Source organism: Chiloscyllium plagiosum, unplaced genomic scaffold (genome assembly GCF_037043375.1).
Source record: "Chiloscyllium plagiosum isolate Xiang-an unplaced genomic scaffold, Cpla_swu_hap1 HiC_scaffold_47, whole genome shotgun sequence".
Taxonomy (NCBI): domain Eukaryota; kingdom Metazoa; phylum Chordata; class Chondrichthyes; order Orectolobiformes; family Hemiscylliidae; genus Chiloscyllium; species Chiloscyllium plagiosum.
This window is the reverse complement of record NW_028270185.1, coordinates 8266682-8292753: the sequence shown is the minus strand read 5'-3', so window position 1 is coordinate 8292753 and position 26072 is coordinate 8266682. Positions and strand designations below refer to the sequence as shown.

The following is a 26072-nucleotide window of genomic DNA, read 5'->3' as shown; positions in this document are numbered from 1 at the left end:
TCAATAAACTTATTGAAATTCAAATTCCGCCATCTGCCATGATGGGGTTTGAACCCAGGTCTCCAGGGTGTTATCTGAGTCTCTGGATTAACACTCCAGCAATAATACCAGTAGGCCATTGCTTCCCCAATTTACATTATAGGACCTAGCAGTCAAAGAAAAGAGTCTTGCTGTTTTATATAGTGCTTTCCATGTCCTCTGGCCACCTCACTGGGCTTTACAGCTAATTAAATATCTTTGTATCCACTGTTACAGCGTACGAAATGTGGCAGCCAAGTTTCATACAGTAAGCTCCCACAAATTGTCAGGGGATAATGACCAATTCCTTGTGTAATCTGGGCTGAAATGGCCACATTCTCAGGGAGAGCTCCCTTTCAAAATAGTGCTGTGGGATGTTTTCCCCCACATGCCTGATTAAAATCTCTTTGAAAGATGGTGACTCCAACAGTGTGGCACTCTGTCTGTACTGCTCTGGGAACAACTCTGCCTTGTTGTAGTCCTCACTTGCTGGGGTGGCAGTGAAGCCCAGGCCCATTATGACTCGGGTGAAAACGACTATCCACTGAACCTCAGCTGAACAGCAACATAAGTGGTTGTTATAGTTCCCTGACATGATCTACTTATCTAAAATTTATATGTGGATATTAACTTGTAAACATTTGAAGTAGACACATAGCTCATCCACCCTATTACGTTGTTCAATCAGATTCTTGGCTGAACTGTAACTTTGTTCCATCAACACTCTTTTTAGTTCTGTAGCTCTCACCTAACGAAACTGTTTATTCTCAAATATTCATTAACCCTCCCTCTGCTTTCTTGTTTGTTTCTTCATTAACCACATTTTGGAAGCTGTTGTCATGGTGCATTATTTTCTGTGTCTCTTTCTGTCTCCTTTTTTTATATATAGAAAGGTTTCTGATCATGAGGCCTTTAGCTAAACAAACAAAGTTGCCTGTCAGTCAGTCAGGCTGTGTACGTTAGTAATTACTGGAACACAGAAAATTGATGCCTGCAGGCAGGGTGAGGTTTTAACTGTGACTGACTTTTTAAAAAGAACATCACAAAATAAAAGTTGATTTTGCTTTTTACTAAAAAAATCTGAGTGGATTGACGGCCTTTTATTGTGGGAAATAGATTGACTGACTACGTTTTTAATTAATAAATATGTCTGATTGCGTTTTGAGCATGCGATGCACAAGACTGCCATTCCTCATCTCTAAAATCAGACACGTGAATACATTGGGCACATGGGTGGCTCAGTGGTTAGCACTGGGCCAGGGACCTGGATTTGATTCCACTCTTGGGCAACTGTCTGTGAAGTTTGCATGTTCTCCCCGTTTCCTTTGGTTTCCTCTCAAAAGATGTGGATTGGCCTTGCTAAATTGAATCATAATGAGATCATCGAACTCAGCACCGCCTTCCTAACCTGCAATCTTCTTCCCGACCTCTCCGCCCCCACCCCAGTCTGACCTATCACCCTCACCTTGACCTCTTTCCACCTATCGCATTTCTGACGCCCCTCCCCCAAGTCCCTCCTCCCTACCTTTTATCTTAGCCTGCTGGACAAACTTTCCTCATTCCTGAAGAAGGGCTTATGCCCGAAACGTCGATTCCCCTGTTCCCTGGATGCTGCCTGACCTGCTGCGCTTTTCCAGCAACACCTTTTCAGCTCTGATCTCCAGCATCTGCAGACCTCACTTTCTCCCCTAAATTGATCATAATGTCCAGGGATGTGCATGCTAGGTGGGTTAGCCATGGGAAATACAGGGTTACAGGAATGGGTGGGTCTTGATGGGATGCTCTTCAGAGGGTCAGTGTGGACTCGATGGGCTGAATGGCCTGCTTCGACACTATATAGGAATTCGATGACACGTAGTTCCCTTCCTTTAGAGAAGAGACAGATGAGGTTAAATCATGACTTTGAGCTCCTTGAGGGGTCTGGGAGAAATCGATGGAATGAAGGGTTTTAGAACTTCCTGCAGTGATGAACCACATCAAAGGGTTTGACTGTACTCTATTGAGACAACATGCCGTTAGTCTTTTGAGTTAGAAATGTCTTTAATTTCCGTCTTTTTGTTTTTGCAGCAAACATAAAGACTCCATCTTCAGTGCAGGTGAGTGTTAATGTTACATCTTTAGTCATCTTGTGACTGTAGGGAACTAAATTGTCTGTAATAAAAGTAATCTTTCCAGCACAGCTCTGTACCAGTTATAAAGGTGATATGAGATTTTGTTTCTGTATCCAGTCATCTGGATCTGAATACAGTATCTGCCTGAAAATATAACAGTGCTCAACTCCCAAAAAACAAGAAGTTACAATCTCCGAGTAACTTACAATGCAAGAGGTCTTTGGGATCACAGTCCACATTGGCACCCTGGAGGGACTGGAGTGTACCATCAAAATGTAGGAACAGGAGTAGGCCATTCAGCCCCTCAATCCTAGATGACCAGTCAATCAGGTCATGACCTATCTGTGACCTAGCTCCATATACGCTCTATTGCCTTTAATACCCCTTGTGTGCAGGGGGGGGAGGAATACCCTAACATTTGATTTAAAAATAACAATTAATCTATCACCCATTGGCAGAAGGTCATTCCAAACCTCTTCTGCCTGATTGTGTGGCAATGTTCCCTGCTATAGGAAAGATGTTGTTAAATCTTCTCTGAATCATTTCAAGTTTACAAGGATGTTGCTGAGGCTGGAGGGTTTGAGCTATCTGGAGAGGCTGACTAGGTTGGGGCTGTTTTCCCTGGAGCATCAGAAGCTGAGGGGTGACCTTACAGAAGTTTATAAAATCAGGAGGGGTATGGATAGGATGAATAGTCAGGTCTTTTTCCCAAGGTAGGGGAGTCCAAAACTACAGGGTATAGGGTGAGAGGGGAAAGATACAAAAGAGGGGCAACTTTTGCACGCAGAGGGTGGTATGTGTATGGAATGAGCTACCAGAGGAAGTGATGGAGGCTGGTACAATTAAAGTATTTAAGAGGCATCTGGATGGGTATATGAATAGGAAGGGTTTGGAGAGATATGGGCCAAGTGCTGGCAAATGGGACTAGATTAATCTTGATTTGGTGATGCCAGTGTTGGACTGGGGTGAACAAAGTTTAAAAATCACACAACACCAGGTTATAGTCCAACAGGTTTATTTGGAAGAACTAACTTTCGGAGTGCTGCTCCTTCATCAGGTAGCTGTGGAGTATAAGATCGTAAGAACAACTCTGACTCCCCAACTCTGACTCTAAATCTCTCCCTTGACCTAGACTCCTGGACTAGTGAAGCCTGTTCCCCTCTGTGAAAGCAGATTTAATTGCATAGCTGTTTTATTTTCCAAACGTATCTGTATTAGATATGGCTGTGCGAATGTGGGACTAATTTCCAAAGTGCTAGGCCAAAGGCCCTTTGTGTTTTTAAAAGAACCATTTTATGCGGAAATGGATCGTAAGATCTAAGCAAACGTTTAGTGTGGTGCAACTCAAATGATGTATTGAAAAAGACTTAGATTGTTAAGTCTCTCAGCTTTTAGAATGGCTTCAGTTCTTTCATATGTAAACCCGGAACTTTTTTAAAACTCCATTCTCAAATGAACTTTAACAATAAGTGCCATGTCAGCACCGATAATGCATTGAAGGTGTGAGGTTAAAATCTGTCTGTGTCCCAATGTTCAGCCTAATTCTATCCCTAAAGGGATTTATAGAATCTTGCATGGATTAATGCAGTTTTTGTGCAAAATAAAATGTAATTCTGCAAGTACAACTTCACCCCACAAACTTGAGTGTAAAGGGGTAGAAGTCTGTGGGGAGGGGGGGCTGTGTATGTGGGAGGGTCTGAGTATAGTGCATTGGGGTAACCTGTAGTGTGACATGAACCCCAGGTCCTGGTTGAGGCCATCCCAACGGGGTACCCAACTTGGCTATCAGCCTCTGCACGGCCACTTTATGGTATTGCCTGTCCTGAAGTCGGCTTTGGAGGATGGTCACCTGAAGATCGAATGTCCCAGACTGATGAAGTGTTCCCCAACTGTAGTCACATCACGCAGTGTAAACTTTTGCTATAAATTCTGCATCTTACAATCTTATACTCCGCGACTACTTGATGAAGGAGCAACGCCCTGAAAGCTAATGCTTCCAAATAAACCTGTTGGACTATAACCTGGTGTTGTGATTTTTTTTTTAACTTAGATTAATCTTGGATATCTGGTTGGCATGAACGAGTTGATACAATGGGTCAGTTTCTGTGCTGTACAACTCTGACTCTAAATCTCTCCCTTGACCTAGACTCCTGGACCAGTGAAGCCTGTTCCCCTCTGTGAAAGCAGATTTAATTGCATAGCTGTTTTATTTTCCAATGGCTGTGCGAATGTGGGACTAATTTCCAAAGTGCTAGGCCAAAGGCCCTTTGTGTTTTTAAAAGAACCATTTTATGCGGAAATGGACGTCTCTAAGCTGGATGCCATCCAGCTGCAGTTCATGAATATTGTATGAAATGAGTTGTTGATTTAATGCATATCACTTCAATAGGAAATCAGCTACCCAGTGGAATAGTTGTAGCTTGACTTGATAGTCTCTGCCCCTCCCTGTGGTAAAGGCATGATCCCCTCATTGATTTTTTAACATAGCATTAAAACACTCTCGTCATTAATTTTCCCATCCACTGGATACTGCCTCTGGAAAGACAAACATTGAACACCAACCATAACTTGATAGACCGTTACCACTTGAACACAGCTGCTTCTAAGTTGCACTTCATATACGATCTCTTACGAAAAGAAAATGCTTGGTTTTTGTCAATGTCATTGAAGATTGGTTGGCTTTAATTATCTTTGAGTACATGTAAGGGAACTTGAGCAAAGGTCCTCCTGTGGTGCAGTGGTAGTGTCCCTACCCCTGGACTGAAGGGCCCAGAATCCACACCCACCTGCTCCAGAGGTGTGTAATAACATCTCTGAACAGGTTGATTAAGAAACAGGCTAGTTTTCTTTTAGAAAAGCAAGCTTGAGCACAGATTATTAGACAAAGGGGTGGTTGCTCTGGTGCAGTGGTAGTGTCACTACATCTGAATCAGGAGGCCCAGACTCAAGTCGCACCTGCTCCCCAGATGTGTCTGTAATATTGCTAAACAAGCTGTTTCTATATTTAGAAAATCTCCATGAGGAGTAAGACGAAACAAGCCAAACTCTAAATGAAGAAAAGTTAGGTGTCTTTGCCTTTCTCCATCCAAATGGCTTAGAAGTAAAAATTAAATACAACTGTTATTAATACATTTACTGGTAAATATACTGGTCTAGCTGTACACATGTCTCTCTTCAGGACATCGGCTACATGCTTTTAAGCTTGAGATCTGGGAGTTCAGGTCCTATGCAGAGATCTGTGAGCGCAGGTCCATTGTACCCTGAATGTTGCTGCACAGGTGGATAGAGTGGTCAAGAAGGCATATAGTATGTTTGCCTTCATCGGACGTGGTATTGAGTATAAGAGCTGGCAGGTCATGTTAAAATTGTACAAGACTTTGGTTCTGCCGCATTTAGAATACTGTGTACCGTTCCGGTTGCCACATACCAAAACGATGTAGGCGCTTTGGAGAGGGTGCAGAGAAGGTTTGAGGATGGTATGGAAGGTGCTCGCTATGAAGAGGTTGAGTAGGTTAGGATTGTTTTCATTGGGGGGAAAAAAAGGAGATCGGGGGGGGAGGGGAAACCTGATTGAGGTTTACAAAATAATGACGTGTATAGCGAGGGTAGAGATAAGCTTTTTCCCAGGGTGAAGGATTCAATAACGGGAGGTCATGTTTCAAGGTGAGAAGTTTAAGGGGGATACACGCGGCAAGTACTTCACACAGGGTGATAGGTGCCTGGAACACGTTGCCGGTAGAGGCAGAAACGGGGGATTCATTTAAGGTGCGTCTGGACAGATGCATGAGTAGGAGGGGAGCAGAGGGATACAGATGCTTAGGAATTGGGCGATAGGTTTAGTCAGTGGATTTGGATTGGCTCAGGCTTGGAGGGCCGAAGGGCCTGTTCCTGGGCTGTAAATTTTCTTTGGTCTTTATTTAAGACACTGCACTAATTTTGTTTCACTGATTTACTTTGGCTGTTGATCATGGCTTTGACCGGAGTGTTGTCCCATCATTTCTACATGTGAACTGCATGTTAAGCTGGACTGCTGAATGCAAGCAAACAAGAATTGACTCTATCTGAGCCTTAATTCTCTGCACAAATCTTTCTGAAGTGCATCATACACTGTGGAATTTTTCTTTATTAATTCACAGGATGAGGGTGTCACTGGCTAGGCCCAGCATTTATTATCCAGAGGGCAGTTAAGAGTCAACCCCATTGCTGTGGGTCTGGAGTCACATGTAGATTAGATTCCCTACAGTGTGGAAACAGGCCCTTCAGCCCAACCAGTCCACACTGACCCTCCGAAGAATAACCAACCCAGAACCATTTCCCTCTGACTAATGCATCTAGCACTTTGGGTAATTTAGCATGGCCAATTCACCTGAACCTGCACATCTTTGGACTGTGGAAGGAAACCAGAGCACTGGGAGAGAATGTGCAAACTCCACACAGTCGCCTGAGGCTGGAATTGAACCTGGGAGCCTGGCGCTGAGGCAGCAGGGCTAACCACTAAGTCACCATGCCGCCCCGTGCCTTTTGTCGGCCAGACGAGATAAGAATGGGAGCTTCCTTCCCTAAAAGGGGTTAGTGACCCAGATGGGATTTTCCTGACAACCGACCATGGACCCATGGTTATCATTAGACTCTTAATTCCAGATTTTCTTTTTATTGAATTCAAATTCCACCATCCTGCCATGGTGAGATTCGAACCCAGGTCCCCAGAACATTATCCAGATCAATAGTCCAGCAATAACACCATGGCCCCTCCATGTTAACATTTCAACTGAGTTGTTTTTGCAAGTACGGACATTCCAAAGCACTTGTGTGTCACTTTCTTCCCAAGCCTAGTAACATACAAGGCAAGGAAAAAAACACATGTACTTTTGTGTTCCCATAGCTTGTTTTCTCTGGAACAGGGGACTAGATGCTGTAGTTTAAGGCGAGGCCATTCCACATCAGTCCTGGCTGATTGGGAGACTCTCCCACTTATTGCCCGCTGTGGAGATGCAGCTTGATAACCAAGTGGTTTGGGCGTGTTGCAATAAAACACCCATTGGGTGGGACCTGAACCTGAAACTCTTGGTTCACAAGGCTTCCCAAAGAGCACTCCAGTCAATGAAATGCTTTTTGAAGGTCTCCATGTCTCTGCGTCAGATCTATACTAGATCCAATAGGATCATTTTAACTTTACTGAAATCACCCTGGTCAGATATGCTACGACACCTCTCCAGGGCTGGTGAGACTTGAACCAGGTCTTTCCGAGGTCAGACTCTCTCTCTACCTCTTGCTCTAAGCTGCTGTCTCTAACTGGTGATTTGTGAAACTGAAAAGTGTATCCATCCACTGTACCTCTTTGACCAAGAGCTTGGATGAAGAACAGAACAGAAGGAAGGAAAACAACAAACTTCTCATTGAAGCCTGTGGACTGGTGCTATTGAACTATGTTTCCCCAGAGTTTTCCTTTCACCTATAACGCCCATTGTTTAGTGTGTTTACAAAGGGGGTTAGTTTCAACTAGTAGTTGGGAGTTCATTTTTGTTTACTTGTGGCTAGAACTTATTTGTAATGGTTTAGTAGGTCATAACAGGAATCAGTATTTTCAGTTTGGCAAATTAGGTGCTTTGTACACTTTGATTAAATCTTTAATTTCAGTGACAGCCATAGGAAGAGCGGGGCTTGTCTCCGCTCACGTTCCCAAATGGGGTGTGACAGTACACCAAGAACAATGGGTTCTCCCATCACTTCAGACAAAGTTCCAGCTGAAATGAAACAGTTACAATCCAGGCTGATGTCTCCTGTGACATTGGACCACACCTTGATTTGCATATCTAATTACAAGCGCTGCATGTGAAATTTGTTTTGGAGGGACAGATAGCGATGTTTTTCTGGTGTATTCCCTCATCCTAAATATGCTTGACTTTCTCTTCTCCCTCCAAATGTTGCAGTCACTCAATAGAGCCACATGGAGGAGTTTCTGTTCAAGTTGTTTTACCCTGTGTCTTGGGGCTCCAGCTTGCAAGCTCTGAGGTTGGATTTTTCAGACCATCTTTGTCAACGTTTTGGGATATCTAGAGGTGCAAGTTCTTCTGATCTGAAGGGCACAGCCTAGAGTATCCAGAAGGCCCTGTCCAAACTGTATGACTGACCTGGTCAAGCTGAAATTCTGCTGGACATGGCCTTGATACCTGGCATGCATCATCTTGCCAGAACATGCTGCTGATGGGGAATTTTATCTGGTGGCCAGGTAATACTACAAACAGATCTCTGATCAATGCAATTCTTCTTACCAGTTGACCCATTACTAGTAGGTTGTCCACATCTCTCATTCATCACCAAGTGACATAAGGACCACTGCCCCTGACAAAAACCAAGGCACTTTCTGTAGCCTGAATGAGTATGTTAAAAACCGATCTATTTGTATTTATCTAGCCCCTTGGGCAATATGCAATCTTCTCTCCACATTATAAAAGCTATAGAAATGCTATAAAAGAGCTCGGAATGACTATGATCTAATAACGGGTCTTAAGTGCAGCTAAAGTAGGCTTTTAAGGGTGTTTTAAAGGAGAAAATTGAGGTGGAAAAGTGTAGGACAGGAATTGCAGGGGTTGGAGCCAGGCAGCTGAAGGGACAATCACCCATGAAGTGTTTACATTGGGTAGACGCAACAGGCCAGAGATCTGCTGTTGAACTGGAGGACATTAGAGATTGGGGAAGACAACCCCATGGAGAGATTTGAAACAGGGTGAGAATTTGGGGTTTTTAAATTAAATTTGTTTTGTGGGATGATGGTATTATTAAATAGGCCAGTATTTATTGCCCTGGAGGGGGAGTGGGTTTGGTGAGCTGCCTCTTGTTTTGGAACACTATGTAGACTGTGTAGTTGGAGGGAGGGAGCTGTGAGTTTTGACCCAGCAACACTGAAGGAATGCTGATATATTTCCAAGTCAGGATGGTGAGTGGTTGAGGGAGGAACTTTGCAGGGGGGTGGTGTTCCCATGTATCTGCTGCCCTTGTCCTTCCAGGAGATAGAGGTCACAGGTTTGGAAAATGCTGTCAGGGAGGCCTTGGAGGGTTGTTGCAGTGTGTCTCGTAGATGATACTTGCTGCTGCTACTGTTTTTGGCGGTGGAGGGGATGAATTTTGGAAGGTAGCAAATGTGATACCAATCAAATGATTTGCTTCCAATTAAACCTGTTGGACTATAATCTGATGTTGTGACTTTTAATCCAATCAAATGAGGTTGCTTTGTCCTGGATGGTGTTAAGCTTCTTGAGTGGGGTTGGAGCTGCACCCGTCCAGGGCAAGTGGGGAGTGTTCTGTAACACTCCTGATTGGTGGACAGGCTTTGGGGGGGGGGGTGTCAGGAGGCAAGTTACTCACTGCAGGATTCCCAGCCTCTGAGCTACTCTCTGTAGCCACTGTATTGATATGGCTAGTCCATGGTCAATGGTAACCCCCAGATTGTTTGATAGTGGGGCATTCAGTGATGGTAATAATCAGATGGTCATTCTCTCGCACTTAAGTGGCAAGCAACGTTCCGATCATCAGCCCAAGCCTGACTGTCTAGGTCTTGTTGCGTTTGGACATTGGACTGCTTCAGGACCTGAAGATTCACAAATGGTGCTGATCAATTGCACCATTGCAAACATCCTCACTTCTGACCTTGTGTTAGAGGGAAGGTCATTAAAGATGTTGGTTTGAGCTGAGGACATTGCCCTGAGGAACTCCTGCAAAAATGTCCCAGAGGGAGGATTGACCTCCAACAATGACTGGCTTCCTTAGCATTGGTTATGACTCCAACCAGTAAGGATTCATTGTTTTTGAGACCTCTTGGCTCTGTCTATTGTAAGCCGATTCTGCTGTTTATCGTGCAAGTATTCCAGTATTGTCACATCACAAAGACAATGCTTTGTACTGCTCCTGGCATGCCCTGCTGTGATGCTCTTTGGAACCATGGATAATCATCAACCAGCCCCTCCCCCCACCTCCCAGCCTGATGGCACCACCAGTAGAATGGAGATATGCTGGATCATGAGGTTCCAGATTATGAATGAACACAAATCTGCTGATGGTCCATAGCATCTCACGAATGCTGGGTTTTGAGTTGCTAGCTGTAGTCAGAATCTGTGAAACCAAGTAACCTGGGGATCCAGGTTCAAATCCTGCCATGGCAGCTGTTGGAACTTGAATTCTGTTTTATAAAAAAAAAAATCTGGAATTAAAAGTCTAATAATGACCATAACCACTGATTTGTCAGAAAAACCCATCTGGTTCACTAAGTGTTCTTTAGGGAAGGAAACTGCCATCCTTACCTCTTCTGGCCTACACGCGACTCCAGACCCATAGCAATGTGGCTGACTCTTGACTGCCCGTTGGGCAATAAATACTGGTTTAGCCAGAGATGCCAATGTCCCATGAGTGAATGGGGGTAGGGGGAAAACAACTGTCCCATTGGACAGATGAGAAAGGGTATCGCCACTATACAGACTGGGCCTCATCTCCAGGGACTATAGTGCTCCCTCAGTACTGTCATGGACAGGTGAATCTGTAACGGCTAGACTAGCAAGCATGAGGTCAGGTATTCTGTCTCTGCTTTTCCTTTTTGACACTTTATGTTGCTAGAAAAACACCGATGTCTGCTATGACCTCGTCAGCCTGCTAGCCTTGTCCTATCTGCCTACTATCCCATCTTTAACTACTCACATCATTAAACTTTTTTATTACAAAATCATTGAGCATATTTATTTCTTCACTTGTGTCCTCCAAATTCATTTGGACAGTTTTCTGTACTGGGCTTGCCCAGGGCAAAGTGATCAATGGCATCCTTTTATAACCAACTTACTATGTTCACTGTTAGGATGTAGAACTTCGAGTTAATGATCAGATGAGTCAGTGTGTCTCCTGTTACTGACTTGTTCAGGTTCCATGCTTTATGTATGTCCTTTTGACAGACCCTTCCAGCTGTAAATGATTGGGATTTTGGCCAAAATCCCAAATGTAAATGACTTTGAGTCTGTCAGTAATTAATCCAGAGTAAAGCAATAACAAAACCATAAAGAGTTTATCCTTTTTGTTCTATGTAACTCTTATTCACAACCTCTGTGTGCTCTGTGAGCACACTGTTACAATCAATGGCAGTATGGATGAGATCAATCTGGAGTGATTTACACACTTGCAAACCCAGTTAGAATATGACAGTGTCACTTGCAATAGTTTCGAATACCTATAGTGTGGGGGCAGGCCATTCAGCCCATCCAGTCCACACTGACCTGCACAGCATCCCACCCCATCCCTGTAGGCCCACATTTACCATGACTAATCCACTTTGCCTGCACATCCCTGGACATTGTGGGCAACCTAGCCTGGCCTATCCACCCTAACCTGCCCATCTTTGGAAGGAAATCCGCACAGACACAGGGGGAATGTGCAAACTCCACACAGTTGCCAGAATGTGGAATTGAACTCCGATCCCTGGTACTGAGAGGCAGAAACGCTAACTACTGAGCCACCATCCAGTCCAAGTTTTTAGACTAAGTTTCAGAAATGCTCAACATCTGGAAAGAGGGATGGGTGGGGGAAAAATGCTCTTCTTAGAGAGACCCCACCATTTTTTTTAAAGCTAGCTGGGGCGGCATGGTGGCTCAGTGGTTAGCACTGCTGCCTTACAGGGACCCGGGTTCGATTCCAGCCTCTGGCCACTGTCTGTGTGGAGTTTGCACATTCTCTGCGTGGGTTTCCTCCAGGTGTTGTGGTTTCGTCCCACAGTCCAAAGATGTGCAGGTCAGGTGAATTGCTAAATTACCCATAGAGTTAGGTGCATTATTTAGAGGGGAATGGGTCTGGATGAGTTGTTCTTTGGAGGGTCGGTGTGGACTAGTTGGGCCGAAGGGCCTGTTTCCACGCTGTAGAGAATCTAATCTAATCTATGTACCTTCAAATGTTTGAGCTGTGATCACCGCATTCCTTCTGATGTATATCAAAATGGATTTGCTAAACACTTGCATTTAAGTGGGTAATGTTTGTATCCACTGACCATCCCAAAATTCTACACAGTCAAATAACTTCTCAAATTGTTAACGGAAAGTAGGAAACTGGGTTGAACCAGTAGCAATTTTTTTTTTTAAGAAAAGGGAAAATTTAAATCCGGAAGCAGCTGTGAAGAGGAACAGTTAATGTTTCAGGTTGACCTTTTTCAGATCTTCAGAGATCACACACGTGGAAAAGATATATTGGTTTCTCTCCCTCCCTCCCTGAATCATTTCAGTTGGGTGGTCTCTCATTAGAACAAATTCTGAGAGATCATTAACCTGAAACAAACTGTTTCTCCTCGTAGCTGCTTCCTGACCTGAATTCCTCTTTTTTTTCCCTTCTGTTTGTTATTAGCTATGGTTTCCAGCATCTGTAGTAGTTTTGGTTTTTGGACACCCATGCTTTTGAGAAATAGAGATTGATCAGGAGGGACCTCCATTCTGTTTAAAATATAGTAGGTTCCCTGACCTACCGGGGATAGGAGTGAACCCATTCATTTCAGTGGGAAAATTTACCTTCCCGACAGCCTCCTGCTTCTAGAAGGTTCCCTGTAGTATGTTCAGCCCACAGGAAACTGCAGAAAACAATTCCACGGATACAGGGGTCACCCTGTAATGCCACCAGATCTTTACAACCACTTTTGAGAGCGGATGGAACCTTTTTTTGGGTTCATCAAAGTTGGCATTGGAGATGGTGCAGCGTTCTGTCAGGATAGTATTCACATTATCCATGAATGAAAACCCAAAGTCCCTTCCCCAGGTTGGATGATTCCCAAATCTGGAGTCTGGTACAATTACAGTATTTAAAAGGTATCTGGATGGGGATATGAATAGGAAAAGTTTGTAGAGTCTTAGAGATGTACAACATCTCCATGCCAACCAGATATCCCAATCTAATCTAGTCCCACTTGCTGGTACCCAGCCCATATTCCTCCAAACCCTTCCTATACATATACAATAATCATATAACAGATGCCTTTTAAATGTTGTAATTGTACCCTCCTTCACCACTTCCTCTGGCAGCTCGTTCCATACACACACCACCCTCTGGGTGAAAGGATTGCCCGTTAGGTCTCTCATATCTTCCCCTCTCAACTTAAATCTATGCCCTAAAGTTAAGGACTCACCCACCCCTTGTCTGTTTACCCTATCCATGACTCTTTTTTTTTTATGATTTTATAAAGTTTAGAGGGATTTGAGCCAAATGCGACTAGATTAATTTAGGACATCTGGTCAGCATGAGCGGGTTGGACTGAAGGGTCTGTTTCTGTGCTGGACATCTCTATAACTCTAGCCTTTTTGGATGTATTACATCCCTCTGGAATGGGTGGGACTTGAACCTGGGCCTCCTGGCTTGGAGGTAATGATGCTACTCAGCATTGCCAGTACTGCACTTGTTTTCTGTCTGGGTTGCACACTGTAGACAATTCGAGCAGGAATTGAACCTGCAACCTCCTTCATTCGCAACAGGACCTGCTATCCACTGAGCTGCAGTCATCAGAGCCGAAATCTAATTTCCATTTGTATCGGCAGGTTTGCCATTTAAAAAATTTCTCCAGATGTTTCCTGAAGGTGAGGTGGTGCAGTACCTGAGGATTGATTTCTGAAGGTGATGAAGCGGGATAACTTTTTCTGCTTTAGAAGCAGACAGCCGGTCACTGTGTGTCTCACCCTCTTCTTTTTTCTCTCTCTCTCTCTGCTGTTGTTTTTACAGAGGATGGCTATGTGAAGATGTTCCTACGTGGCCGACCCATCACTCTGTACATGCCACAGGCACTGACTGGAACATACAAGTTGCAGGCCACGACTGAATTACCAGCCTGCAAACTGAAGATGGAATGGGTGTATCCTCCACCTTACAACAGATTTGTTTCTTTTCCTTTCAGACGTTTTCCAATATGTTGCAGGATCTGCAAAATAGCCACTTAAATATTTCTTAATTCTCTCTTTTCTAGTGAGTTTCTGCCTCTCACTTCAGTGGATAGAAGGATCCAGAGTTTCCTGCAGTTTGTATTCTGGCTGGTGTCGCTTTCATCTCTCATTTTTTTTGTTTTAGGAGTTTATGCTCTCCTCCACCAGACAACCTATTTAAAAACTGAAAAAACAACTGTGGATGCTGTGAGAAGCTCAGCAGGTCTGGCAGCAGCTGTGGAGAGACATCAGGGTTAATGTTTCAGGTCAGGTGACTTTTCCTCACCCATCAGTTCTCAGGAAGGGTCATTCGACCTGAAACGTTAACTCTGATTTCTTTCTGGATGCTGTCAAACCTGCTGAGCTTCTCCAGGAGTTTCTGGGTGGTTTGTTGCTGACGAGAAATCCTATCTCTGTCTCAAATCATTGCATTGCAGAATATCTATCCTACATTAAAAATGCCTACTAGACATATGAGTCACGGTCAATCTTGTGTAAACGCTGACTTCTGGCCTGTAAGCTTTTTCTTTTTCACGTACCTCCTGATATTTTTGGTTGAAATCCAATATATTTTGTGCTTGCCACCCTCTCTCTCACTGCGGAAGTCAGACGGCCTCTGGTACAAACCACCGTGTTATACATAGAACAGCAGGCCATCCAGGTGGCTATTGTGCTCAATGGGTCAACCAATCCAGTTTAGATTAGAAACAAGGGTTGAAACAGCAGGAGACAGGTTCAATGTATTGATGCTCGTTTTGAAGATCTAGTGCAGGCCCAATAGGTTAAATGGTCTTCGTTTGCATCTAATAATTCTGAGATTTTTTGTTTTACTTTCGTTTGCAGGTGGCAGGAACAGCCTGGCAACTCTGCAAGATTAAAAGTCACACAACACCAGGTTATAGTCCAACAGGTTTAATTGGAAGCACTAGTTTTCGGAGGGCTGCTCCTTCATCAGGTGGTCATGGTGTATAAGATTGTAAGACAGAATTTATAGCAAAAGTTTACAGTGTGATGTAACTGAAATTATATATTGAAATTATAACACAATCCAGGTCGTTTTCAATATATAATTTCAGTTACATCACACTCTAAACTTTTGCTATAAATTCTGCATCTTACAATCTTATACTCCACAACCACCTGATGAAGGAGCAGCGCTCTGAAAGCTAGTGCTTCCAATTAAACCTGTTGGACTGTAACCTGGTGTTGTGATTTTTAACTTTGTACACCCCAGTCCAACACCAGCATCTCCGAATCAAAAGAGCGATTGATGGCAAAGGGCATTTGTCTATTCCTGAGATACGGGCGTCACTAGCTAGGTCAGCTAGTGGTAAGCTGCTTTCTTGAACCATGGCATTTCTTCGGGTGTAGGGGCACCCGCTGGGCTGATGGGGGAGGAATTTCTAGGGTTTTAATCCGATGGTGAGGGAATGGCTGATCCAATGCTAAATGGAGATGGTGAATGGCTTAGCGAGAAACAGAAGGGTGGTGGGGCTCCCAGTTAGCTGCTGCTCTTCAACACGATTTTGTGGAGGTGATTTGTGAAGGCTCCGGTGTCGGACTGGGTTGGGCAAAATCGGACGTCTCGCGACACCAACTTGTAGTCCAACAGGTTTATTTGAAATCACAGGTGACAAAGGGGCAGTGCTCTGAAAGCCTGTGATTTTTGAATAAACCTGTTGGACTATAACCTGCTGTCCTCTGACTTTGCCCTTCTACATGGTTAGAGTTCATGGGTTTGGGTGGTGATGGGGAATAAGTCTCAACCTCTCAAATCTCACTGGTTTAAAAATTGACCATTTCTTTGACGGACTAATTTGCAACTACTTTTACACGTGTTTACAAGCCCTTAATGTTGAGGATAAATATATTTTATTATTTTTAAACTTCTTTTTTCCCTGGCAGTGATGTCTTTTTTTTTTTGAGATGAACATTCTTGAATCCAGTGCAAAAGAAAATTGCACTCATGCTGCTAATCTGAACTAAGAGCCGGAAATAGTCTACAGCTCAGACAGTATCTCTGTACAGAGATACTAAGTTAACATTCCAGGTCATGTTAATCAAAACTGATTATTGACTGAAATGTGAACATGATAAATCTCCTGTTTGCGGACTATGCTTTTATTCTTCATATGTTTAACTCTTTTGTTGTAAATGTCAAAAGTTTATCAATTTCATGCAGAGGGTGGTGCGTGTATGGAATGATCTACCAGAGGAGGTGGTGGAGGCTGATACAATTACAGCATTTAAAAGGCATCTGGATGGGTATATGAATAGGAAGGGTTTGGAGGGATATGGGCCAACTGGTGGCAAATGGGACTAGATTAGGTTAGGATATCTGGTTGGCATAGACAAGTTGGACCGAAGGGTCTGTTTCTGTGCTATGCAGTTCTAGGACTCTGATGTTTGACCCCCATGAGGATTCCACTGTACACTGTTCTGTATAGTGGTACACTGACTTCAGTCTCCTTGTATTGTTACCTTAACCATTCGATCCAGGTATGGTTATCGAGGGCGCGATTGCCGGTCCAATCTCTATCTCCTACCGACAGGCGAGATTGTTTACTTTATCGCATCGGTTGTTGTGCTCTACAACGTAGAAGAGCAGCTGCAGCGTCATTACCTTGGACATAATGACGATGTGAAATGGTGAGTATCTCATGGTGGTCTCTGCTTCTAGGCTACAAGACTCAAGTGCCACCTGCCCCAGTGCTATATCCAAACAGGTTGATTTTTATTACATTTTTATTTTTTTTCCTTGTGTCCACTGTGTGGACCAATCTCCTTTTTACCTGCATTGTCAAGTAAAAGGTTGATACCAAAACCGTTTTCATTGTAGTGAATGGAAACCTTCCCCCTCGTTGTCTCTTGGTAACACATGCACCACTGACCCTCTGCCTACGTGTCTGTGCAGTGATGCACTTTTTAATGAACGATATCGCTGAAGTTTGTGGTCCATGGGGACCTTGAACCTAAGTCGATGACATTTCTAGCGTTGACTGGACAGTGTGTAAACTTCAAGAGAAAGTGAGGACTGCAGACGCTGGAGATTAGACTCGAGAGTGTGGTGTTGGGAAAGCACAGCAGGTCAGGCAGCATTCTGCAAGTGATCTCATCGCGATGATGAGTTGCTGCTGGCTAGTTGCATTGCCTTTCTTCACAACCACAAGCTTTTTTTGCCATATGGTCTCCTTACTGTGAGATTGCCTGGAGTTTACTGGCATTGGCAAACGGAGGGCATTGGTGACTCGCGTGTTTTGTCAGTGCCAAACTTTCTTCACTGTCAGCCAACCAGAAGGGTTGAATCCTATCTGTGAGCCACGTGTGTCATTGCTAACTCTGCGGACTCTCACCATTACTGCAGGAGTAGTTCAGTCGCAGTTTCATGCATTAGAAGTTTTTAACCTCTCCCTCAGATGTGGGTGTCACTGGCTGGGCCAGTATTTATTGCCAGTCCCTAGTTGCCCCTTGAGAAGGTGATGATGAGCTGCCTTCTTTAACCACTGCAGTCCAAATGCTATAGGTTGACCCACACTCCCATTAGGGAGGGAATTCCAGGATTTTGACCCAATCGCCTTGTGTTGGTGACAGCCTTGGTACTCTTGAGCCTCCACGGTGGTGTGGCGTGTTCGCTATTGATCCAAGGACTATCAGGATTTGGGATGGGAAGAGAACACAATGGCCACCATTTGGAAAGGGTTCTCATCAGCCACTTGGACAATCACTGCCCCCTACTGTGTGGTGAAATTCACAGCTTTTTTTTTCCTTTTTTTGTAAATGTCCAATTTATGCCTTGGTTAGGGACTGAGTATTGTTCATGAAACCTTATGCAATAAAATAATACTAACAAAGTGAAAGGGAAGCAGAAGTTAAGTAGAAACAGTAACATGGTTAAAGGTTGTACACAGCATGTGACTGGGCCTCTTGCTATGACTCTGGCTTTATTCTGGACCTAGCACTGTTATTGATGAGGAATTAAAGGCCAACATTGTGACTCATTCCTCTCTCTCTCAGCCTTGCAGTACATCCTGACAGAGTCACCATGGCAACAGGGCAGGTGGCAGGAACCACAAAAGATGGAAAGGTACAATCTATTCAAATTTCAATTTCTGTTCTTTAAATAAAGAAGGTATATTTGCCTATTGGGTTTCTGAGTTCTCTGCTATAACATTGACCCAACAAAGGACCTATTATCTTAAACTGCAGAAAGCAAGGGGCATAGGAACAGGAGGAGGACACTCAGTCCCTCAGGTCATCATTCTATTCACTAAGATTAGATTACTTAGTGTGGAAACAGGCCCTTCGGCCCAACAAGTCCACACTGACTCGCGGAGAAAGTGAGGACTGCAGATGCTGGAGATCAGAGCTGAAAATGTGTTGCTGGAAAAGCGCAGCAGGTCAGGCAGCATCCGAGGAACAGGAGAATCGACCTTTCGGGCATAAAGCCCTTCTTCAGGAGGCTTATGCCCGTAAGGTCGATTCTCCTGTTCCTTGGATGCTGCCTGACTTGCTGCGCTTTTCCAGCGACACATTTTCAGTTTCCACACTGACCCGCCCCCACCCAGACCCATTCCCCTACACTACGGGCAATTTAGAACGGCCAATTCACCTGACCTGCACATTTTTGGACTGTGGGAGGAAACCGGAGCAAACCCACGCAGACACTGGGAGAACGTGCAAACTCCACACAGTCAGTCGCCTGAGGCGGGAATTGAACCCGGGTCTCTGGCGCTGTGAGGCAGCAGTCCTAACCACCGTGCCACCGTGCCGTGACTTGACACTTTTTTGGCTTGGTACCATTTAGAGTTCGATCAACTGAAAGTATTATCTGTCTCAGTTTCTCAATTTGCAATCTAACATTGATTTCTCTTCTTTTGGAAGAAAGCTCCAAGTTTCTACCCGACTTGGCCCTAGAGAGGTGTTTCCTAGTGTCACTCCTGAAGGATTTAATGGTACTTTGTAAATATGTCCCCAAGTCTCAGATTCACCTATATCTATCTCCCTAGGAGAAAGTGAGGACTGCAGGTGCTGGAGAGTCAGTTGAAGACTGTGACGCTGGAAAAGCGCAGCAGGTCAGGCGGCATCTGAGGAGCATAGTCTTTCCTGATGAAGGGCTTATGCCTTAAACATTGACTCTCCTGCTCCTCAGACACTGCTTGACCTGATGTGCTTTTTCAGTGCCAACTTATCTATGCCACTCCGTGATTTTATAAATCTTTTTATAAGGTCACCTGTCAACCTCCTATGCTCAGTGTTTCTTTAAAAAAAGTCCCAGCCTTTTTTGTCCTTTTTTGTTATATAACTCAACCTCTCCAGTCCTGTTAACTCCTTTCTGAACCCTTTTCAATTTAATAATACCCTTCCTATAGTAGGGCGACCAGAAGTGCACACAGTACTCCAAAAGTGACTTCCCCAATGTCCTGTATAACCTCAACATGACGTCCCAACTCCTATACTCAATGGTCTGAGCGATGACGGTGTGTGTTAAACGGCCTGTCTACCTGTGACATGACTTTTAAAAAACAATATAACGGAACCCTTGGGTTTGTCTGTTTGATAACACTACCCAGGGTCTTACCGTTTAACTGTGTAACTCATACCCTTGTTCATTTTACCAACGTGCAATTCCTTGCATTTAATCAAATTAAGCTCCATCTGCCAGTCCTCAGCCCATTTGCCCAATTGATCCCTTTGGAATCTTAGGTAACCTTCTTCACTGTCCACTATACCATCAATTTTGGTGTCATCTGCAAACTTACTAACCATTGCCTCAAATAGTTTCCTCAATCATTTATATAAATGACCAAGAACAGTAGACCCAGCACTGATCTCTGTGGAACATCGCTGGTCACAGGCCTCCAGTTTGAAAAACAATCCTCCGTCACCTATTGTCAAGCCAATTTTGTATCTAGTTGATAAGCTCTAACTGAATCCCATGTGATCTAACTTTACTAATTAGTCTACCATGTTGAACCTTGCAGAAGGCTTCACTAAAGTCCATTAAACAACATCAACAACTCTGCCCTCTATCGTTTTTGGTTACGTCCTCCAAAACAAACTCCATCAGCTGTGAATAACCATTATGAAGATTCAAGGCTGAGGTTACAGAATTTCACATAGTAAGGAGTTAAAAGATTTTGGGATAATGAGGAACGGTTGTATTAAATAAAAGATTGGCCATGAACATATTGAATGGCGGAGCAGGCTCTAGGCAGACTTGCCTGATCCGGTTTCTTTTCATTGGGTCCTCTATTGTAATCATTCTAGCATGTTCTGAAAGTGAGCTGTGGATCTGGTGGGAAAGATATGCAGTCTGTTAATGCTACACGATATCCCAATTACGGAACCATATATGGAAGAATTTAGTGAGAAATGTGGAAAGTGGTGAAGTTTTCCTTGTTATTTAGACATTATCACACAAGGAAAAGGCTTTTTGTCTGCTTACTACTCACTGTGGAATCAGTAAACGCTGCTGGGACGATATGAAATGGGAACAGGAAGAGGCCATACAACCCAGCCAGCTTCCTTGTTTAAATACTCATTTGTGGGATGTGAGCGTTGTTGGCTGGGTCAGCATTTATTACCCGTCCCTAATTGCCCTTGAGGAGGGGGCGGTGAGCTGTTGTCTTGAACCATTGCAGTCCACCTGCTGTGGGTCAAGCTATAATGCCCTTAGGGAGGGAATTTCTGAATTCTGACCCGGAGACACTGAAGGAATGCTGATCTATTTCCAAGGCAGGATGGTGAGTGATGGGGAACTTGCAGGGGGTGGTGTTCCCATGTATCTGCTGCTCTTGTCCTTCTAGATGGAACTGGTCGTGGGATTCTCCACAATCTTCTCCCGAGAGAAGAGATTCTTTCTCATCAGTGTCTTTTTAAAGAGAAGGGATCTTCCACTTAAACGCAGTACTCCCTCAGTCTAAATCAGGCTTGTTCAATATATAATTTCAGTTGCATGACACTGTAACCTTTTGCTAACATTCTGTGTCTTACGGTCTTATTCTCCACAACCACTTGATGAAGGAGCAGCGCTCCAAAAGCTAGTGCTTCCAAATAAAACTGTTGGACGATAACCTGGTGTTGTGTGATTTTTAACTTTGCCCATGAAAGATGTCAGCCGGGTGAATCTCTCATAGAATTAGTTCCCTGGTTGGGGCTGTTGATCTGCTCCAATCAGGGAGCCCTGGCTGACCAATATAAACAGAAGTGTCAGGGGTCCTGTTCACTCAGAGCTCTCTGAGGGAGCTGGATCAGTGTCAAGCACTATGCTAGTGTAAATAATGGGTGGCTTGGTGACAGGATACCGGCCTTCATGGAGTTATCTCAGTTATGACACTTGTTAAGTAACTTTCTACCCTTCCCGAACAGCATCTTCCACCTCACGTGCGTGTGTGGGATTCAGTGAGCCTCAGCACGCTGCACGTTATCGGATCCGGAGTCTTCGAACGAGGCATTTCTTGCGTGTCCTTCTCCAAGTCCGTAAGTGTCATTCATTGATTTGTTTTCAAGGCCATTGTGCATTCGCTTAATGTATTCCCATTTTGGAAATATTTCCCCCTCTGTGGGCTAGGAGGCCACACACACACACACACGTGAAATGTGAGCCAAAACCACTTTACAATGTTAAAAGTCAGAGGGATAAGTTTTTAGTTTGTAAAAACAATAACTGCAGATGCTGGAAACCAGATTCTGGATTAGAGTGGTGCTGGAAAAGCGCAGCAGGTCAGGCAGCATCCGAGGAGCAGGAAAATCGACATTTCGGGCAAAAGCCCTTCATCAGGAATACAGGCAGAGTGCCTGAAGGGTGGAGAGATAAATGAGAGGAGGGTGGGGGTGAGGAAGAAAGTAGCATAGAGTACAATAGGTGAGTGGGGGTGGGGATGAAGGTGATGGGTCAGAGGAGGGTGGGGGAGGGTAGCAAAGAGTACAATGGGTGAATGGGGGTGGGGATGGAGGTGATAGGTCAGAGAGGAGGGTGGAGTGGATAGGTGGAAAAGAAAATAGGCAGGTAGGACAAGTCATGGGGACGGTGCTGAGAGAAGTTAGGTACCGGCGCATTGCTGCAAACGTGGAGCGGAGGATCTTGAAGGGGAACCAGTTGCTGGTGTTTTTGAATCCGTAGTCTGTACTGTTTGTCCTGATCGGATCCGAACTCTGCTGGTTTAAAGGTGGCCCGGAGTCCGTGTGGGATGAGTTGGTTACGGGGGCAGGCACTGAGGAAGCAAATGTGACTGTAGTAGCGAGTCTGTTTCAACTTAGTTTGTACCTTCACTATTCTCCAAAATAGGAGTGAAGTGTATGCACTGAGAGATTTAGCTGGCTAATTATTAACAACTGCAATATGAACATGCACATACCACAGCAGACAGGAATGTGGAGTTGAAGTGGTCAGCCATGATCTTGTTGAATGGCAGAGCAAGCTCAGAGGCTTACTCCTGTTTCTAACTTTTATGTTGAGCATGGACAAAACAAGTCCTGGAGTGGGCACTTGAGCCTGATACTACTTAGCTGTGAGGTTCTACTCGCTGTGCCATTAGATTCTGGAGGTGGGTGAAATCCTCTTCAATTCCTGAATCTGCTTCTGTGCCAGGCCTCTTAACCTTTGGCTATTCCTACAGGAGCAGGGAGGACAGTTCCCAGGTAGTGCTACACACACAGATCCCTGTGTCGATACATCTTCCATATAGGTACCCACACAGGAACTATTCCCAATTCTGTCACTGTCTGATGTTGAATCTGGTGTATTTCTTTTCTCCCTATATTTGAATTGAGCAGAATGGAGGGGTTCACCTGTGTGCAGTGGATGATTCCAACGAACATGTCCTGTCTGTGTGGGACTGGCAGAAAGAGCTAAAAGTGGCTGACGTGAAGGTAGGGCACCATGTTTTTGGTTGTGTTTTTATTGTGACTGGTTTGAAATGTGCCACAGCTCTCAGTAATTCACAAGGATGACTGCATCATTTGCAAATGAGATTGCCTCATTTCCTGTGAGGCATACAATGTCACATGGCAATCACACCATCTCCCTCTCTGTTGGCACATCATCACTACATCTGTACTGGAGTGGGCAATAAATGCTAGCCGAACCAGTGAGGCACCCATCCTGTGAATGAATAATAAATAAAATTGAAGTCTCTGTTCGATGTTAATGTTTTGTAAAAGGCCCATTTATTAGAGTAGAGTTGAATAATGTCAAGATAAGGCCCAACTATGAAAGGACTCTTTCCCTGGGAGAAGCTGACCAGATTTAGTTCAGTTCCAGTTCAGTGTTAAGTTCCATAGCTATCAGTAATGCATATTTAGTCGTAAGGAGAAAGTGAGGACTGCAGATGCTGGAGATTAGAGTCGAGAGTGTGGTGCTGGGAAAGCACAGGTCAGACATCATCCAAGGAGCAGGAGAATCGATGTTTCAGGCATAAGCCCTTCATCAGGTATGAGGAATATTTAGTCTTGGGTCTAGCCTGAGATCTTTATAAAAGATGTTGAACTAATGTAACCATTTTAGTCCCTCTCTTCTCTTCCCATCTCCCCTTCACCTTTTCATGCTTTGCATTGCCCTCAATGGGCTTTGCACATAAACATGTGGCAATAGCTCATTGGTCTAGGCGTGTGATCCTGGCTTAGGGCTTTCTACATTGTAGACATGTGAAAGGTCCTGGACGAGCCCTAAAGTGGCATGGTGACTCAGTGGCTAGCACTGCTGCCTCACAGCACTAGGGACCTGGGTTCGATTCCAGCCTCGGGCTCTGTATGCAGTCTCTGTATGCAGTCTGCACATTCTTCCCATGTCTCCATGTGGGTTTCCTTCAGGTGCTCTGGTTTCTCCCACAGCCCAAAGATGTGCAGGTTAGGGTGGATTGGCCATGGGGAATGTAGGGTTACAGGGATAGGATTGGAGGGTGGGTCCAGGTGAGATGCTCTTTGGAGGGTTGGTGTGAACTTGATGGGCCAAATGGCCAGCTTCCACACTGTAGGGATTGTATGATCTAATTGGCTACATGGCTGTGTTACTGGTGGTGGTTAATGTTTAAAAAGGGAAAACAAAAAAACCAGTCATGGTGATTTTGGCGGTGGGAAAGCACTCCGTTGTGTGAGATTTTGAAAAAAAAGGGATGAATAAATAAACAGAATTACAAAATATTTACCAACACCCGAGCCCCATCCCTTCTGTTAACGATGTCATGTACCTTCCCTGGAAGCAGGCCTTTGTATTCTGATGGATTGAACCCGTCCTGTAGTGTTATTGTTGGAAAAAGAGAGACTTAGAAATAAGTGGCCGCCTTCAAAATAAACCCAACAAAGACACCTGCCATTTTAGCAGGCACCATTGGTGTCAGCATTCTGAGCTCATCAGACTCAACATAAAAGGGATCTCATTTAAAGAGTGCTCTCAACTCATCCCAAGACCATCAAATCGAAGGCTGCCTCATGTTCTGTCATTGAGTATGTTAAAGACTGGGGAGCAGTCGGGGGGAAGTGGAATTGAAGCCCCAGATTAGCCAAGGCCATATCACATTGAGTATAGGCTCAATGGGCTGAATGGCACACTCCTGCTTTTTGTATTTCTTACAGTCATGTAATGCCCTGTAGCCACCTTGTGCCCATTGGAAGGGAGTTTCTCCATGACTTGCTCCTTGTGTGCAGGTGACTGTCTGTCTAACCTCTGTCTGTGTGTTCCACATTCTTTTGTTTTTAAACAGTGTTCCAACGAGTCAGTGCTGGCAGTGAGTTTCCACCCCACTGAAGCCCAGCTCCTCATCACCTGCGGCAAATCCCACATTTGCTTCTGGACTATGGAAGGCAACACTCTTTCCAAGAGGCATGGCATTTTTGAGGTGAGCTGCTTTGTTCTTGCAGATGGGTGGTGGGAAAGCCCCTGTGCTACTGGAAGAGCTGCTCAGGGACAGGCCCTTCGGCCCACTAACCCTGCACTGACACATGACACCTTTCTAAACTAAAAACCGTTTGCCTGTACACAATCCATATCCCTCTATTCCTACATCTGTCCAGATGCATTGTAAACATTGTTATTATCTGTTCCTATCACCACCTCTGGCAGTGTATTCCAGACACTTGTTGCACTATTTTTTAAAAAACAAAAAAAAAGTCTCTCTCATCTTTTAATTCCCCCCCCTTTATGCCTTAAACCTGCATCCCTTAGTAACTCTAATTTCTATCCTTAAGGTTAGATTCCCCTACAGTGTGGAAACAGGCCCTTCAGCCCAACCAGTCCACACTGACCCTCTGAAGGGTCACCCACCCAGACCCATTTCCCTCTGACTGACCCACCTAACACTATGGGGCACTTTAACATGGCCGATTCACCTGACTTGCACATCTTTGGACTGTGGGAGGAAACCGGAGCACCCAGAGGAAACCCACACAGACACGGGGAGAATGTGCAAACTCCACACAGTCAGTCGCCTGAGGCGGGAATTGAACCTGGGTCTCTGGCGCTGTGAGGCAGCAGTGCTAACCACTGAGCCACCATGCCACCCTACCACCCTAGCCTGGTGGAAAATCTCTGACCACTCATTCTATCCATGCCTCTCTCCATCTTGTAAAATTCCATCAGAACAGTTTAGATTAGATTACTTAGTGTGGAAACAGGCCCTTTGGCCCAACAAGTCTACACCGACCTGCCACCCACCAGACCCATTCCCCTACACCTAACACTATGGACAATTTAGCATGGCCAATTCACCTAACCTGCACATTTTTGGACTGTGGGAGGAAACCCACGCAGATACGGGGCGAATGTGCAAACTCCACAGAGACAGTCGTCTGAGGCAGGAATCGAACCCAGGCCTCTGGCACTGTGAGGCAGCAGTACTAACCATTGTGCCACCCAGTTGTTCAGTGGAATATTTTTGCAGGAGGTGTCTGGGATGCAAGCTATTGAGAATGGCACTCCGTCACTGTCCCATCTCTGTGGGATTTGAGCGGTGGTCCTTTATAAACTTGTGGCGATGATGTCATGGCCTAGATGTCGCATTGGGTGTGGAGTCCATCCCAACAG

General features: G+C 44.6%; 1 protein-coding gene across 3 annotated transcripts in view; it reads left to right on the top strand.

The window, feature by feature from the left end:
* The window catches only part of LOC122542797 (echinoderm microtubule-associated protein-like 1), a 139515-nt gene that overhangs the window by 75159 nt on the left and 38284 nt on the right, over window positions 1–26072 (top strand). For all 3 annotated transcript variants that reach the window (XM_087983991.1, XM_087983992.1, XM_087983993.1), the window contains 7 exons: window positions 2086–2114; window positions 13857–13986; window positions 16553–16702; window positions 18068–18137; window positions 21422–21532; window positions 22829–22924; window positions 24754–24888. In XM_087983991.1, the coding sequence (XP_087840117.1) occupies window positions 2086–2114; window positions 13857–13986; window positions 16553–16702; window positions 18068–18137; window positions 21422–21532; window positions 22829–22924; window positions 24754–24888 (721 nt within the window). The remainder of the gene's footprint in view (window positions 1–2085; window positions 2115–13856; window positions 13987–16552; window positions 16703–18067; window positions 18138–21421; window positions 21533–22828; window positions 22925–24753; window positions 24889–26072) is intronic.